Genomic DNA, 16,544 nt, shown 5'->3' on the forward strand with positions numbered 1-16,544 from the left:
GAGTGAGGGGACCTGGGGTCAGTGTGTAAGGCCACACGGAGTGAAGGAACCATGGGTCAGTTCGTGATTCCCCACAGTGAGGGGGTTCTGGGGTCAGTTAGTAAAACCCATCTGCAGTATATTGCTACCTTATCCTGAAGATCTGAAAGGAAGGTGAGCCTGGGGTAGTATTCAGTAGTGAACTATGTTAGTTAGGTGTACTCCTATGTCTCTCATTTGGAGCCACTATGGAGAATGGTCAGTGCAGTCATTGACAAGCTACATGATGAATTAGAAGGATTGCCTCCCTCTGTATGTGTCTGTTGATGGAGCATTCTCCATTTTGCCCTTCAGCACTGCTTGTGACACAATTGAAGTGCAGCGTCGATACCCCTGCCTGAACATCCCTGACACATTCTTCGATAGTAGACTGTGCTGGGTGAATACATTCCCACTGAACCAGCCTTTGCAAGTCGGCCAGAAGTGTGTTTACCACATAATGGAGAAAGGGTTTGAACCTCCTGAGGGACAAGAGATGGAAATGGATCCTCCAGATGCTGATTCCACATACAGTGCCAAGGTGAGCAGATGCTTTCAAGGAACAGGTGACTGACGGGGGTTGAACAGGTTTGGGAGCTGTGCTGCCTTAAATCTGAATACTAACTCCTGAATCAAGTGGTTGAACTTCATTGAGGAGCTGCTAAACCATTTGACACGTTGAATACTGAAAATTTGACATCATGGAGCCAATGTGGATGTGGATTATCTCTGTCCATTAGATGGACTTCTATGTGACCATAATGTTCCGGAAAAGTGTGTTAGTTGAACTGAAGGTGAACTAACAGTAGAGTATTAGAGCACTACAGCAGAGAAACAGTTTCTTCGGCCAATCGGGCCCATGCTGAGCTGTTACTCTGATCTTGTCCCATGAACCTGCCCCCTTACCATAGCCCTTCGTACCCCTCCCATCCATACTTCTCGACCTACTTCTACTGGCAGCTCATTCTACACTCTCACCATCCTCTGAGTGAAAAAGTTCCCCTTTAGTATTTCACCTTTAACCCTTAACTCTTGACCTCTAGTTTTAGTCTCACTCAACATCAGTGGAAAAAGCCTGCTTGTATTTATCCTATGAATATCCTTCATAATTTTGCATACCTCTAACAAGTCTCCCCTTGTTCTCCTACGCTCCAGGGAATAAAGTCTGAACCTATTCAACCTCAAGTCCTGACAACATCCTTGCCAATTTTCTCTGTACTCTTTCAAACTTAATGATATTTTTCCTGTAGGTAGGTGACCAGAACTGCACGCAATACCCCAAATTAGGCATCACCGATGTCTTATGCAGCTTCAACATAACATCAGGGAATTACAGATCGGTTGGTTAAAGAGCAATGGGAGCAAAGACCAATTGCAGTGAGACTTGAGGTTGTCTTGGGCTGCAATGATTAAGTGTGACAATTTTGTTGTGTAGGGAAACAGCACGGTAACAGACTGTGTTGCCCAGTTACACTAATGTGATCAATTAACCTACTAACCCGTAGTTAATTTTTGAATGTGGGAAGAAACTGGAGCGCTTGGAGGAAATCCACGTGGCCACAGAGAGAACATATGGACTCTTTAAAGAGAGCGGCAGTCACTGTTATGTTACAGTGCCACCCCGTTATCAGTGAGAACTGAAAGGCACCTATCCATCTGCTAGTAACCAGGTTATGCCACGTTAGCTGTTTGATCAGCACCAGTTGATAGTTGCAGAGTTCAGTCACTGTGCTCTCGATAACCTCTAGGGATTCCCAACCTAAATGCTCTATAACACTGTGTTTACCTCTCACCTTTCAGTAGCAGAATTGTGTGAGTTTATGCGAATGGTTCCCAAGCCAAAGAGAACTTGGGAAGATTCTATTCAGGGCATTTGGGGTGAACTCACTATCTTGTTACGTGGACATGTGCTCACAATGCCCATCTCTCTGACCCCACACACATTGAAGGATTCCTGTCCAGATACAGTCAGGACTGGCAAAAGAGCTTCAAAAGTTGAAAAGCACTTGAGATTGGAAACTTTTGGAATATCAGAGGATGTTAAAGATAAAGATCAGCTTAATTTGCCAGGTGTGCATCAAAAAGCTGCAGATCAAGTCTGCAAGGATTGTGCTGGGCAGCCAACACGCGTCTGGCACCAATGTAGCATGCCCACATATGTCTTCTGGAATGTGGGAGGAAACTGGAGCTTCCAGAGAAAACCCACGTGGCCACGGGGAGAACGTACAAACTCCTTGCAGGCAGTGGTGGGAAGTAAGCCCTGATGAGTGAGCACTGTCACTAACTGCTATGATACAGTGCTGTAACAGGAAAAAGGTTTGAGTTTGTATTGCACTAAGTTGAGAGTTTTATTTTTTATTTCTTTAGCGATACAGTGCAAAATAGGCCCTTCTGGCCCTGCGAGTTGCACAGTTAGCTGAACTGTGCTGTATGCTGTGCTTTCAACAGATCATTTCCTAGATCAGCTTAGACTTGAGTGACGGTGCCTCTGTTCAGTGCTGCTGAGTGACTATAGCCCTTTCACTGACATGCCCAATTTATGCCTCAGGTGATTCTGTTGTCCTGCCCAGACCTCATCGACTTGTACCGCCAGGCATGCACATTGGCCGAAGCACCTAAAGATACAACCGAGACACATCAACATCCCAGTAAGCTGATTAAGGTAGGTTCCAGAATTGGCTCATTGTAAAGGAGCTTTCCATTATCTCCTGTGGTGGAACGGGTCTCGCTGCTAGTTGGTTGGTACTTCACTGAGCCCAAGTGGTGAAGCTGCTCTAAGCTGTAAGGTTAGGCGCTGCCTTCAACCCGTCAGCTGACATTATCACGGTGCGATAGCCCACAAAATGAGAATGGTAAGCAGCAGCCCTGACCATTTTGAAGCCAAGTTCAGTTTTAGCTACTGGCTACTGTTTAGATCAAGGCAATGCAGTCCCTCTTGACGTCTTTTACCAGTGATCCCACACTGAAGGGGTGAGGAACCTCACAGAGAAAGTGAAGAGGTAACATCTTTTGGGTGAAATACTTATCCAGTACCTTTACCGTTTAAAATATCTTGTTAATTCAAGTAGAACAGGGGTATTGTCCTTGTTGCCTGCTATCATCTCGAACTAGGCACGAGCTTCAGATCTGTGCTGCTCTGATTTATGTTTCATATTTCTCCCTTCTCCCTATCTGTCTATTCTCTTTTATACCTTACTTGACCTTACTTTTTCCCCATACCCACACTCCATTCCTCACTGTCTACGCCCTTTCCCTTCAAACCCCATCACCATGCTTCTCCATCATACCTGCGGGTATTTGACTTCCTCGCCACCCTTGTGCTTTTTTCCCTTCTGCACAATCCCGGTCTTTCCACCTCTTCTCCCTCCCTCTCTTCTCCACCTCCTCTCCCCACCCTCTGTCTCATGTTCCTTTGTACAGTTCCTAGTAGGAATGAAAGGCAAGGAGGAAGCAGTGGCGATTGGTGGAAGTTGGTCTCCTTCTCTTGATGGACCAGGCCCCGATAAGGATCCCAGGGTACTCATCAAGACGGCCATCCGCACCACCAAATTCTTGACCGGCATTGATCTGAGCGCCTGCACTCAATGGTGAGTCCGCCTCTGTGCAGAGGAGCAGCTGTGTGTGGATGCATGTTGAATCACTGGGTGCAGAAAGCTTGGTGGTTAGCAAGGGGAGGAATGTGCCCTGTCAGCCACCTCCTATTTCCTGGTACCTGCAGGACTTCAGTAATAAGCAATCTCCCTTCAGTAACAAATACGGAGCTCCGACTTGTGTCAAGGTAAGGGGGCTTTCAGGAGGAAAGGATTAGAATGACACGAGCTGAAGGAGTGAAGCAGCATTTGTGAAAGCACAGTATGCGTGGGTTTCTGTTACACCCACTGGCTAGAAGTGACACTCTGGATATGAGGAGGTGCAGTTCCCTCATGGCTTCTCTATGCAGAACTGCAGAGGCTAGCCCCTCTACGGTTACTTGCTGATTTGTTCTTTCTTCTTACCAACCTGTGTCATTCCACGCAGATAAAGTTTCCTGTCGTGATGTGGCTAACCTGTTTCTGTTGGTTCTCTAGATGCATCAGTTCAGCTGTGTGCTTGAGTCTCTGTGGGAGAAATGAAATGAGTTATGAGCAGTACAGTTACGGTAGTTGACTGCCTTGCAGAGTTAGCCTGATAGATGTTGATGTGTGGGGTGGGCTGGCGCACGGTAGGAAGGTCATCGACTGCGAGCAATCTTTCAGTCATGTCTGTCTGGGATTTATACCTGTCCCTGCCTTGGGATACTAAATGAAGCTTTCCATTGCGAGGAACCTGGACAGAGAAAGCATCCCCTGCTGTGTCACCTCAGGACTGAGTCTTTGTGAGGCTGACATTCACCCAGAGGATAGTAGGGTGTTCCTGCTGGTTACCAATCCTCCTCTGCAGAGCCAGTGTTAAAGTACCATTTTCCAGGGAGTGGGGGGGAATCTAGAAGTCTGGTGATGAGAATGTGATGGGGGGGGGAGAAGAGGTTGTTTGGCAGCAGAAGACAAGTGGGGCGGCGTGATAATTAACACGTATGGGCGGCGCGTATCATTGGCATTGGTTTTCTGGTCCTGTGTACTGTTATATCCAGTAACCCTCTTCCCTTGTGACAGGTTTCGCTTTGCTGAGATTCGCTACCTTCAGCCTGGAGAGCTCCGTGAGGGGCGGCTGCTCCCAGCCCGCGTGGAGACTGTGGTTGTATTTCTGCCGGATGTTTGGCATTGCCTCCCTACTCGCTTGGAGTGGGACGCACTGTCCCTGGGATACACGCAACAACTGACTGACAGGGAGCAGGCAGAGCACAAGGACACGGACCGAGATGAGGCATTGAATCTTTTTTTATTACTCCATTCTCTTACACCACACAGCCATACACATACATACACACACACTCTCTCTCTCTTTCTCTTATATACACACACACACAAAAAACCCCTCCACTGCCATAGTGAGAGTGACCAATAGCTCTCAGTTGCTGGGAGCTTTTGTCAATGTAATGTAACTTGAGATTTAAAATGATGCAGCAGCAGAGAAGTCTTATTAAGCTGCTGCCACTCTTAGTAAATGTGGAGGGGCTTCACGAATACACTGTGCCTACATCCCAATTGCTTTAAACAGAGTCAAGGTGGCAGAAAGAATCCCATAGTTCAGGTGGAATTGGCTCACTGTTTGTTCAGGGTGACATCCCCCTTCCTGGACCAGTTCCAGTAGTGACGCAGGCTGAAGTATGGGTCAGTCTCATTTCCACAAGCAATCCCCACAGCAAGCTTAAGCAGGGAATGGTCTGATGGGGATAACTGGTCTGTAAATCCATGTGGGCATTGTGACAAGTCAGCGTGGGATCCTTATGAGGACAAGCGGAGAACTTCTGCACTCTGAGGATGGTGAGAGCGTGGAATGAACTGCCAGTCTAAGTGGTGGATGTGGGCTTGTTTTCAACATTAAAGTGAAATTTGGTACATGGATGGGTGGGGTAGAGAGGGCACTGGTCCAGGTGCAGGTCAGTGGGATCAGGTTCAGCATGGATGGGCTGAAGGGCTGTTTTGGTGCTGTAGTACTCTGACTAAGTGGGATGTGCTTAGGCAGGTCAGCCTGTGGTTCCCTTGCCTGCTGACAGGATGTGGGTAGGTTTTGATCATCACGGGGAGATGGACTGTGCTGTTGATCCATGTGTGCTTGCAGTCCTGCATAGTACAATGAAAGAGCAGCTAATGCTATCAGTGCATGACACTTGATCTCTGTCACCTGGGATTACAGTGATTAATTACCGGGGAGCTACAACTGAGAACAAATTCACCTCTTTAAATACTCTGTTTAAAGCAATGTGAAGGGCCACACACAGACCAAGACTACACTGGTGACACATTAACACGTACATCCTCTGACACCCTTTCACACCCAATGAAACACTGTTTATGATGCATTTTTCCTGACAACTTGCCGTTCCTTCCCCTGACGGGCTCACCTGAACTCCCCACGTGTTCCGTATTCTGCTGCTTTAGGATGCACATGCCCTTTTGTGAAGCTGCTGGGGGGTTCTGTCCGAAACTTGTGTGATTCCCCTTTCCCATATCTGACGAACCAATACCACAATGACAGCTCCCTATAGGAGATTCCTGTTCCTTACAGCAATGTCCTTTCAGGCCAGCGACTTTAATGCTGGAGCAGCCAAAGACCTAAAGAGAATCAGCAGGTGTTGGAAATCCAGAGCAAAAAGGAACTCAGCAGGACAGGCAGCATCTATGGAGGGCATTAAACAGAAGGGTTAAGACCCTTCATCAGGAACCCAACCAGGCCTGAGAAGTCACAAAAAACACAGATGTCAGACAGTAGTGGATTTGTTACCTTCTCTGGGTAAGGGCCCTTGAGCAGTTGGGTTAGATTATATTGAATTGTTACCTCAAGAGTTGTGGGTCCTAGCAGCTGGATGTCACTGGTCACTAGGAATGAAAACAGTAAACCCTTTGGCAGTTTTAGAACTTGGAGCTCATATAGACTGCTGTCACCCCCAAAGTTTTATATTGACAGACCACATCCACAGCTACTAAACACTAGACCTGTATCCAAGGTACAATTGTCCGCAGAGCATTGTCACCCTGAATTAACAGGCTATTATCACTGTTGCCTTATCCAGTGCCATACAGTAGTAGCCTGTTTCTGCCAACACTGCACCATTGTTGTAAGTAACATAGCACAGGTGTTGTACGCTAGAATTATCCAAAGTTTTCTCCACACAGTAATTGTCATACAGCTCTAACAGCGTAGTGCAGTGGTAGGTTTCTACCCATCGAAGCTCCACCCCAGGAATATACAGTGTTGAGTTGGCCATCGCATTAACCTCAGGCTGTTGACCAGGTTCAGGCTCAGTTCGAAACTAGCTGCTGCTCCGCATTAAATCCAATACTGAAAGAGACTTACTAGGGTAGTGTAGTTTTGGTGCAACATTTCATAGAAATGCTCAGCACAGCCCTGAAAAGTCCTGTTGACATCTGTCTTCTTACCTCAGAACCTGTTGACGTTTGATGCTTGTGGCCTCCTCCTTGAAACATACGGAGTTATCACCTACAGTCTCGCTGCTGCTGGCTGAAAGCACGGCCTTGTCTGACTCTTATGAGTCCAATGGGTTAACGAATATTTTTACTGAAATGTCCTCCTTTGTTTTGGTCTGTGTTCCTGCTTCCACACCAGGCAGTTTGTTCCATTCCAGATCAGTCGGGGCTTGAGGGAATCAATGGGGAAATCAGCACCTGATTGGTCTGCGGGGTGGTGTGGGGAGGAAAATTGGCGACCTCCCTGTGTTGGAAGCGTCAGCAAGCCAGTGCAGGGATCAGACCAATGGCTGCTCTATCTCAGTGTAATGCAGCTGGTCTATCGAACTGTGTTTTACTGTGTTCTGCTCGCCATGGGAGTGCTCAGCAGAATAGTGTAAACAGTGTTTCACCTGTTGCCTTAAGTGTTTGATGAGACAGTGTTGTAGGACTATCCAACCTGTGTCCTGAGGCTGGTTGATGGGACAGTTCTAAGGGACCTTTCCTCTGTGCCTGACCATCTTGTAACTGATCTGGGAGTATTCAGAACAATGGAGAGGGGGTAAATTGGTAAATGTGTTTACTATTGTCACATGTACCAAGGTACAGTGAGATGAAAAACAAAACTTGCCTTGCATACAGTCTGTAAAATCAATTAATTTCAGTGGTGCATTGAGATAGTACAAGGTAAATCAATAACATAGTGCAAAATAATGTACAGAGGAAGTGTGGTGCAAGGTCACACTGAGGTAGATGGTGAGGTCAAGAGTCTGTCTTATCTAATAGTACTAGGGAAACATTCAATAGCCATATAATAGCAGAATAGAAGCTGTCCTTGGTTTGAGCTAACCAAGGACGTTAAGTGAAGTATTAAAAGAATAAAGATGGCAGAAGGGCCAACAGATAGGGTTGCTTTTCTCTTTGCTTGTCCTGGAAAAACTGGTGGCCCAGCCCAAGTATATTCAAACTGAGCACAACACATAAAATACTTGAACTCAGCAGGTCAGGCAGCATCTGGACAGTCAACATTTTGGGTAAAGACACTAGCTCTGGACTCATTTGGAATTGAAGTAGCTTTGGAAGGGAAGTTGAGCTTTATGGGCCTAGAGTGGATAAGGAAATGGATTGGCCAGGATTTTGATGGTGCAGTTGGTTTAAGAGGCTTACTCCTATTCCTTTTTGCTGTGACTATAGAGCCTTACTCTGCCTGTGTGTTTCTAAGCAGGGACTCTGACCATGCGGGAGAGCTTTGTTTTGCAGCTTTTATGCAGTACCTACCCTGGGCATGTTTGAGAGAACATTGCAGAGGGTCCTTTACTCTGTATCTTGCCCATGCTTTAGCTAAGTTGGGAGTAATTGGTGCTGCCGTTAGGTATCTGAAGAGCAGAATAGCATTCCTGGTGGGTTATCTCCGCTGTGATGAGAGTATCTTTTGAGAGTCTTCATTGAGACTGTTACTTGGGAAGGGTGAAAGGCTGCCCATGAAACATGTAATGACTTGGGGTGGTATGGGATGTGGAGATGTACCTGAAAATTTACAGTAAACGGTTATAGCATGAAAATGCACAATCAATGGCAGAATACTGAGACGTGTAGAAGAACAGATGGACCCTGAAGGCAGGCCAAGCAAACAATGTTAAAACCACACAATTTATCTGCCGAGACATAGAGTATGAGAAATGAGATTATGACATAATTGCATAAAACTCAAGTAACAACTGGGATATTGGGTAGAGTTCTGGTCACCATTTTATACAAAGGTAGGCAAAGCATTAAAGGGCATTTAGCAGGGCTGGAGAATTCTATTTGTACCAGGGTTCTGTTTGGAGGCTGACTGATTTACTGTGTCTAAAGTAAAAGAACCCATTTTTCTAAAGTGAATTCATTTAGTAGTGGGGTGCAGTTCTAAGGAACCATGCTAAAGGAGATTAAAGTAAAAGGTGGTTGGGAGAGGAGTTGAAAATACATTTTACTCGATGGATAGTGGGGGTCTGGAACTCACTGCCTGAAAAGGTGGTGGAGGCAGAAACCCTCCTCATGTTTAAAAAGATTCTGGGTCAGCACTTGAAGGGCTGAAACCTACTAGCTGGGAATGGAGTTAACCTGGGTAGCTTTTTTACCTGGCAAGGACACGGTGAATCTTATGGCCTATGCTATAAATTTAATTGAAGCTGATTACAAATGGGGGACAAGAGGGTCCAGAAGGCATCTGATTGTTGGATATGGTGTGCAGCTTCAATACTGCTGCTTCTGGGTTGCCGTGCGAAGTCCACGTTTCCTAACCTTCCCCTTTCATGCCTCTCGCTTACATGCGCCTCCCCTCACCTGGGAGGCGATGTATGCTCAGGATGCTTCGCTGACTGAGTGTTCCAGACAGTTTCCTTCCGAGTGCTGTCAGTGGCACAATGCAGGCTGCCCGTGGAACCTGGATAGCAAGCAGGGCTCGGCCAGCACTGTCAGGCTGCTTGGTCTAATGTGATGTTATTGGTCCTCACAGACTGAAGAGAAGATGGAAGAGCAGGGGGAAGAAGCTCTCCCCACCCCAACTCAGTGGAGCAACCTGGATCTAAAGACAATGAAGGTAAGAGCCGTTTTTGTACCTGTGGAGAGCCCAGCATACTGTGGATGTGGAACATGGTCGCTGCTCCACTAGAATTAGTTAAGTTTATTATCACTGATGTATTGTTTCATCCAATTGGTGAAATATACTATAAATTACAATGAATATGTCAAACAACTGTAAAAAAAAAACCAAAATTGAGCTTTCAGAGAGGGGAAGAAGCTGTTCCTAAAACATTGAATGTGTGTCTTCAAGCTCCTGCACCTTCTCCCTTATAGTAGCAATGAAAACGCATGTCCCAGGTGGTGCGGGTCTTTAAGGGTGGATACAACCTTCTTGTGGCATCACCTTTTCCACATTTCTTCCACGGTGGGAAGGCTACGATGGAGCTGTATGTCTGTAAACTGCTCCATTCTGGCTGCTGTTCATTTGTAATTCAGAATCCCTGGTTCATTGCACACTTCGTTCTTTGAAATACGACTCCACTTGGAATCATTCAGGCCTGACATTCTGATCCATTATCATAGAAACACTCAGGGTTAGTTGAACAGCTCAAGCATAGTCCGCTGAATGGCAGCTGCAAGGTTCTGTGACACTCTGGTAATCTTTGGAAGCACAGCATTTGCTGCAAAATGGATGAGTATCTGAAGCTAGTGAAACAATAGGTTGTGTTTCAGGCCAGCGTCATGCTGCTGGTGAGACTAGAATCTTAGTTTGCACAAAGCCTGGGTCTACTGATCTGCTGGGGAAGTCAAAGCCCAATGTCTGTGAATCTTCAAGTCCACTGGAGGCAGAGGTCGGCCTGCTCTGGAGCTGGAATACCGTGTGTGTGGGTGGGTGGGCAAGAGGAACAGGGCTTGTTTTAGCTTGCAAACGTCATATTTCACTATATGTTTCAATGCACATGTGAAAAATAAATGAACAAGAAATTGGCTGTGGTATTGAGTGCCCTTGGTAAAGGATTGGCAGCCCCCGAAAGGTCCTGTCAAAAGCATATCTGTTTTGCCTTCATTTTTGGGAATCTCAATGTATAGAGATGCACTGCTGTAGAAAGTTTGAGACTGTATGATTGAACATGTCAAAGCTGTCTGAGATGTACCTTTATACAAAAAGACAAATGAGACTTTACCTAATCAGTGTTCGACTATAAAACATGGGATCAGTCTGTCAGCCTGCTGCAGCATTCTACCGTGGCTGATTTATTACCCTTCTCCATCCCATTCTCCTGCCTTCTTACCATAACCTTTGACGCTCTTACTAATCAAGAACCAACCAATTTGAGTTAAATATACTTGCCCTCCACAGCCATCCATGGCAATGAATTCCACAGATCACTATCCTCTGGCTAAAGAAATTCCTCCTCATCTCTGTTCTAAGGGGATCTCTTCTGAAGTTGTACCCTCTCGTTGTAGACTCGCCCACTTTAGGAAACATCCTCTCCTTTCAATATTCCATAAGTTGCAATGAGATTCTCCCTCATTCTTGTAAAACTCCAAGCCCAGAGCCATCAAATAGCCCTCATACATTTAACCCTTTCATTTCCAGGATTATTCTTGTGAACCTCTGGGCTACTCTTCAAAACCAGCACATTCTTTCTTAGATAAGGGGTTGAAACTGCTCACAATACTCCAAAGTGCAGCCTGACCGTCACTACAGAATCAAGCACATTAGAGCTGTGGTGTGACAGGTTCTGCTATCTTTTTAGGTGGAAGACTTCCGCAGGGAGCTGAAAGCAAGGAATCTGAACTGGAAAGGTACAAAGGCTCAGCTTGTGAGTCGGCTGGAGAAACAGCTGGAAGAAGAGGCTGCTAAAGAGGAGATAGAGAAGGATGAGTCCACGGTGAAGGAGGTGGAAACAGTCAGTACTCCAGAGAAGAGCCCTGCTGAGGAGCAGAAGCAGGTGAGACTAAAGCAACAAAACACAGCACACTGATGAATTTGAACACTGAGATTTTGTGGATGTTGAAATTCCTGAGCAAAATACTGGAGGAACTCAGCAGGTCAGGGAACGTTTATAGAGGGAAATAAATACTTGATGTTTCAGACCAAGACTCTTCGTCTTCATCAGTCATGATGAAGGGTCTTGGCCCGATGTGTCAACTGCTTATTATCCCTCCATAGATGCTGCCTGACTTGCTGTGTTCCTTCAGCATTTAGTGAGGAATTTGATACTTTGAGGTTCGTGGAATGGTAAGGTGCCCAGGGAATTCAACACAAATGTTTGTGTTAAATTTTTGTAGGATGACTGAGCCGATGTAATAATCTAACAAATGGCTCGGTTTTGAGAGGGTGAGGCCTTGAACATGTTGGAAATTGATCAACTAGCAGCGTAGAATTAGACCATTCAGCTCGTCAATTCTGCTCTCCCATTGATATTTTCAATCATGGGTGACTTCTCTTATCCCTCTCAACCATTTCTCCTGCCTTTTCCCCGTAACCTTTGATGTCCTTACAAATCAAAAACCTGTCAGCCTCCACTTTAAATAAACCCGGTTACTTGGCCTCCAACCATCTGTGGCAATGAATTCCAGATTCACTACTCTCTCAATAAAGAAATTCCTCCTCATCTCCTTTCCAAGGGGGCATCCTTATAGTGCTTTTATATTCTGAGTCTGTGCCCTCTGGTCTTAGACTTTTCCACTATAGGAAACAACCCCTCTCTGTCCACACTATCTAGGCCTTTCAATATTCAGTAGGTTTCAGTGAGATTCCCCCTTCATTCTTCTTGAAGCAAAGAGGTTATTGAAAAGAGATATTCAGTCGTGAGAGATCCTAATCGAGAAAGTTCCGGTGGTATTGATGGTCAGGGAGTGGGATTAGCCATGTAGCCCTTCTGAAGATCTGGTGGCAGTCCAGTGTTCTGTATTGCACTGTTTTTGGGGCATGAACTGATTATAATTGAGTGTCCCAATGGCCTACTTTGAAAGTTCTGTTCTGTTACTTTAAAACCATTCCTAGTTGTGTTCCAATATTTGACATACATTTTACTCTGGATGCAGTTTTCAAAATGGGGATGTTGTACGGAGACTTCTGCCTGCATGTTTGTTCGTAGATTCATATTAGAATACATCAGTGAGTTGACTGGGTAACATAGGATGGTAAGTGGTGGTAACTAGCAATCTCCCTAGAAAAGTAAAGCTGCATTTGTACATGTTTTTCTAAGAACTGAAAACAGCTGGACTTTTTTCAGATTGTAACCTGAGGCAAAGCCACGGTGGGCACAGGCCACTGGTAGTGCTGGGTACTCTGGGCACAGGGTGGTATGGAGGCAGACATTGGTCTTTTGCATGTAAGTTGCAGAGTCCTGCCTGATAGTTTGGTTAAGGTTGCGATCAGTGATGGGGTTAACTATTCTGCAGAGAGGACTGACTCACGGACTCCACTGTCAGTGCTTAGTGTGTTGTGGAACACACTGATTCATCAAGACCCCACAAACCCCCAAATCACCAGTGCCATCACTAAAACACTATTCTTGGCTGGGTTCCTTTGGCTCATACTGACACCTATTCCCATGTAACATCCCTACTCATAATTTTAACCTGTCATTCCTCCCCACTTCCCTACCTCTTTACTTCTCCCACCTTCGTTCTCTCCCTTCATTGCCACCAACTAATCTTGGCTGGATGCCCCTGGCTTGTATTGACATCTATTCTCAGTGGAACTTCCCCTACTTGTAATGTCAACCTTTCACTTGTCTGTCATTTCTCACCTTGTCATCATCCCTCCTTCCCTCCCTCCCAACCATGCTGAGATCTCTCCAGTTGCAATACTCACATTTGCTATTGGAAGGCAATGATTTATCATCTTCTGGGAGGACTGTTTTGAGAGTTCTTTTAATGAGCTAGAAGAAAGCAGCAATTCTGATCAAGGGCCCCTTCTACCCAGGCCTTGCTCTCTTTTTGTTGCTGCCATTGGCCAGGAGGTACAGGAGCCTTGGGTCCCACATGACTAGGTTCAGGAACAGTTACTACCCTTCCACCATTAGGTTCCTGAACTGGCGTGGATAATTTCACTCGATTCTGAACTGATTTCCACAAACTATGGATTCACTTTCAAGGACCCTGCAGCTCAGGTTCTCAGTTTTGTGTGTGTGTGTCTATTTATCTTTTTTTTAAATTTTGTATTTTGTCACATTGGTTGTTTGTCAGTCTTTGTGTGTAGTTTTTCATTGGTTCTATTGTATTTGTTCTATGAATGCCTGCAGGAAAATGCTCTTTGCATACCAGGGTTTCTGTGACTTGTTAGTTAAATATGACTGAAATGCATTTAAATAAAATTAGACCAAGAGTATACTATTCCCCTATGTGATCGCCTTGTTCCACCAGTCAAATTGTGGTTAATCTGATGGGGAAACTCAACTCGGCATGTCTGTCTATCCTTGGCAGCCTTTAACTTGCTCATGTCGTGAATCCATCTTAACTCTGCCTTAAATGTTGTGTTAAATCGTGTGGCTGTTGTATTCCGCGCAGGAAGGGGAGGCAAAGCAGCCTGAAGATGCCGCAGCTGCGCCAAAGGAAGAACCTCGTTGCCCTCTCCCAGCCGAGCCTTCTGTGATTGTCCGTCCGAACACCGCCGCCCTGGGGGGAAACTTCGGCTGTGCTGTGCTGTCCCTGAGTAACCTGAGGAGCTATCGCATTGACTCCAAGGGCCATTCCTTTGAGGTACTTGTTGGTAGATTGCTGTCCGGTCTGGAATATAACAGGATCTTTGTTTAGCTAAGTCATACTGGAACTTAGGCTGAGCTTCAGCTGCCCTGGAACAAGTTCATGGCACAGAATAGAACATGAAACAGTACAAGCTCTGCGGCTCACGATTGCTGTTTTCAAGATCAATGTAACCCTTCCCGCCTACATAGGCCTCCATTTTCTGTCATCCCTGTGCCTATCTATTCCAATGATGTATCTGCCTCTACTACTACCCCCCGGCAGTGCATTCCATGCACTCACCACACTCCTTTTAAAAAAAAGAGAGCATTACATCTGACATCCCCCTACACTTTCTTCCACTCACTGTACAAATGTGCCCCATTGTTTGTCACATGTATATTGAAACATACAGTGAATCATTTATGCCAATGACCAATGTGGTCTGGGGGTGTGCTGGGGGCAGCCCACTAGTGTTGCCATCCTTCCAGCACCACGTACCATGCCCACAAGTTACTGATCCTAACCTGTGTGTCTTTGGAATGTAGTCATTAGGAGAACATACACACTCTTTACAGATAATGGTGGGAATTGAATCCCGGTTGCCAGCGCTATACGGCATTCCAAATCCGGAACGCCCTGAGCTGCATCAGCACCATGCTGATACACTACTGTACCACTGTAGTTCTCTAAACCTTTATCATAGTGGTTAGCACAACACTTTAAAGTACCAACAGCCCAGGTTCAATTCCTGTGGCTGTCTGCAACGAGTTTGTACATTCTCCCTGTGACCATATGGGTGCTCTGGTTTCCTCCCACAGTCCAATGTTGCTGGTTGATGGGTTAATTGGTCATTGTAAATTGTCCTGTGACTAGTCTGGGGTTAAATCGGTTGCTGAGTCGCGTGGCCCAAAGAGCTGGTAGGGCCTATTCAGCACTGTGCCTCAGTGAATAAACGTTACCCAACACCATGATGCAGTTTTGTGACAGATTCTGTTTTGCTGTCAGGTGTTGTGGCTTGCAGAGCTCTTCAGTGAGATGCTACAGAGGGACTTTGGTTACACCATCTACAAGACCCTGCTGGCGTACCCGGAGAAGAAACCTGAGGAGGTGCCTGAGAAACCAAAGGCAGCACCTGCCAGTCAAGAGCAGGAATCCAAGGATCAGGAGGCGGAGCAGGAGGAAAAGGCGAAAGAGCCGAAGACCGAAGGGGAAGAGATGGATGACGTGGTGGAGATGAAGGATGTGGAGGAGGTGAAGGAGACCAGCGATACACTGGCTAAACCCACTGCAATGGAGGAGGATGAAAATTGGGAATGGGAACTGACAAAGGTACGTCTGTTGAAGAAGGGTGGGGCATGAGTAGCATGTTTGGGGGAGATGTGAGCCATGCGTTTTGGGACTCTCAATTTAAGGACTCTATCTCATTTATTGCTATTTATTTATATTTGCATTTACACATTTTGTTGTCCTGCACTCTGGCTGATTTTTCATTGATCCTGTGAAGGTTGCTGTTCTATAGATTTGCTATGTGTTGAGGGGTGGAACGGAGCTAGGTGATGCCTGGTTATAATCAATAAGTGAGGTGGCTGGGAGATGGAATACACATCCAATAGAAAAGTGAGCGAGGTCACTGCATCAGGTTTATGGTCACTGATACAATTTCTGGCAGCAGTACAGTGCAATCCATTAAAAAAAAAACAATGTTACAATAGGAAATACACCCAGAAGCTACTTTATTGGGTACAGTAGGTACCTCCGCCCTCTCTCATTTATAAGGCATTTTCGCCCACAGAACTGCTGCTCACTGGATGCTTGTTGTTTCTCGCACCATTCTCTATAAACCCTAGAGACTGTTGCATGGGAAAATCCCAGGAGATGAGCAGTTACTGAGATACTCAAATCCCATCTGGCACCAACAAGCATTCCGCGGTCAAAGTCCCTTAGATCACATTTCTTCCCCATTCTGATGTCTGGTGTGAAAAACAACTGAACCTCATGCTTTTATGCATTGAGTTGCTGCCACGTGATTGGCTGTTTAGATAACAATCAGGTGTGCCTATTAAAGTGGCCACTGACTGTATGTCTAGTCATAATGTAATGCAGCCCAGATCCCTGCATGGCATGTCTTGTAGATTGATGGTCAGCAAGAACAAGCCCACAGCAGTCTGCAAATAAACGCAATCCACTTTGCCTTTCACTAAGCACACCACCGAGGGGAAGGGCCAGCACAGACTCCAGTGTGCTCGCTGCCTCCCACACTACCTTCTGCATCTC

The 16,544-nt window shown here is 45.9% G+C and overlaps 1 protein-coding gene across 1 annotated transcript in view; it reads left to right on the forward strand.

Moving 5' to 3' along the window:
* LOC134350915 (cell division cycle and apoptosis regulator protein 1-like) overlaps window positions 1–16,544 on the forward strand; it is a 44,133-nt gene that overhangs the window by 13,357 nt on the left and 14,232 nt on the right. The window contains exons 7-14 of the mRNA XM_063056751.1: window positions 334–559; window positions 2,567–2,680; window positions 3,439–3,605; window positions 4,650–4,860; window positions 9,562–9,645; window positions 11,330–11,524; window positions 14,094–14,285; window positions 15,276–15,599. Coding sequence (XP_062912821.1) covers window positions 334–559; window positions 2,567–2,680; window positions 3,439–3,605; window positions 4,650–4,860; window positions 9,562–9,645; window positions 11,330–11,524; window positions 14,094–14,285; window positions 15,276–15,599 — 1,513 coding nt within the window. The remainder of the gene's footprint in view (window positions 1–333; window positions 560–2,566; window positions 2,681–3,438; window positions 3,606–4,649; window positions 4,861–9,561; window positions 9,646–11,329; window positions 11,525–14,093; window positions 14,286–15,275; window positions 15,600–16,544) is intronic.

This window comes from Mobula hypostoma, chromosome 8 (genome assembly GCF_963921235.1).
Source record: "Mobula hypostoma chromosome 8, sMobHyp1.1, whole genome shotgun sequence".
In the NCBI taxonomy this organism is placed as follows: Eukaryota; Metazoa; Chordata; class Chondrichthyes; order Myliobatiformes; family Myliobatidae; genus Mobula; species Mobula hypostoma.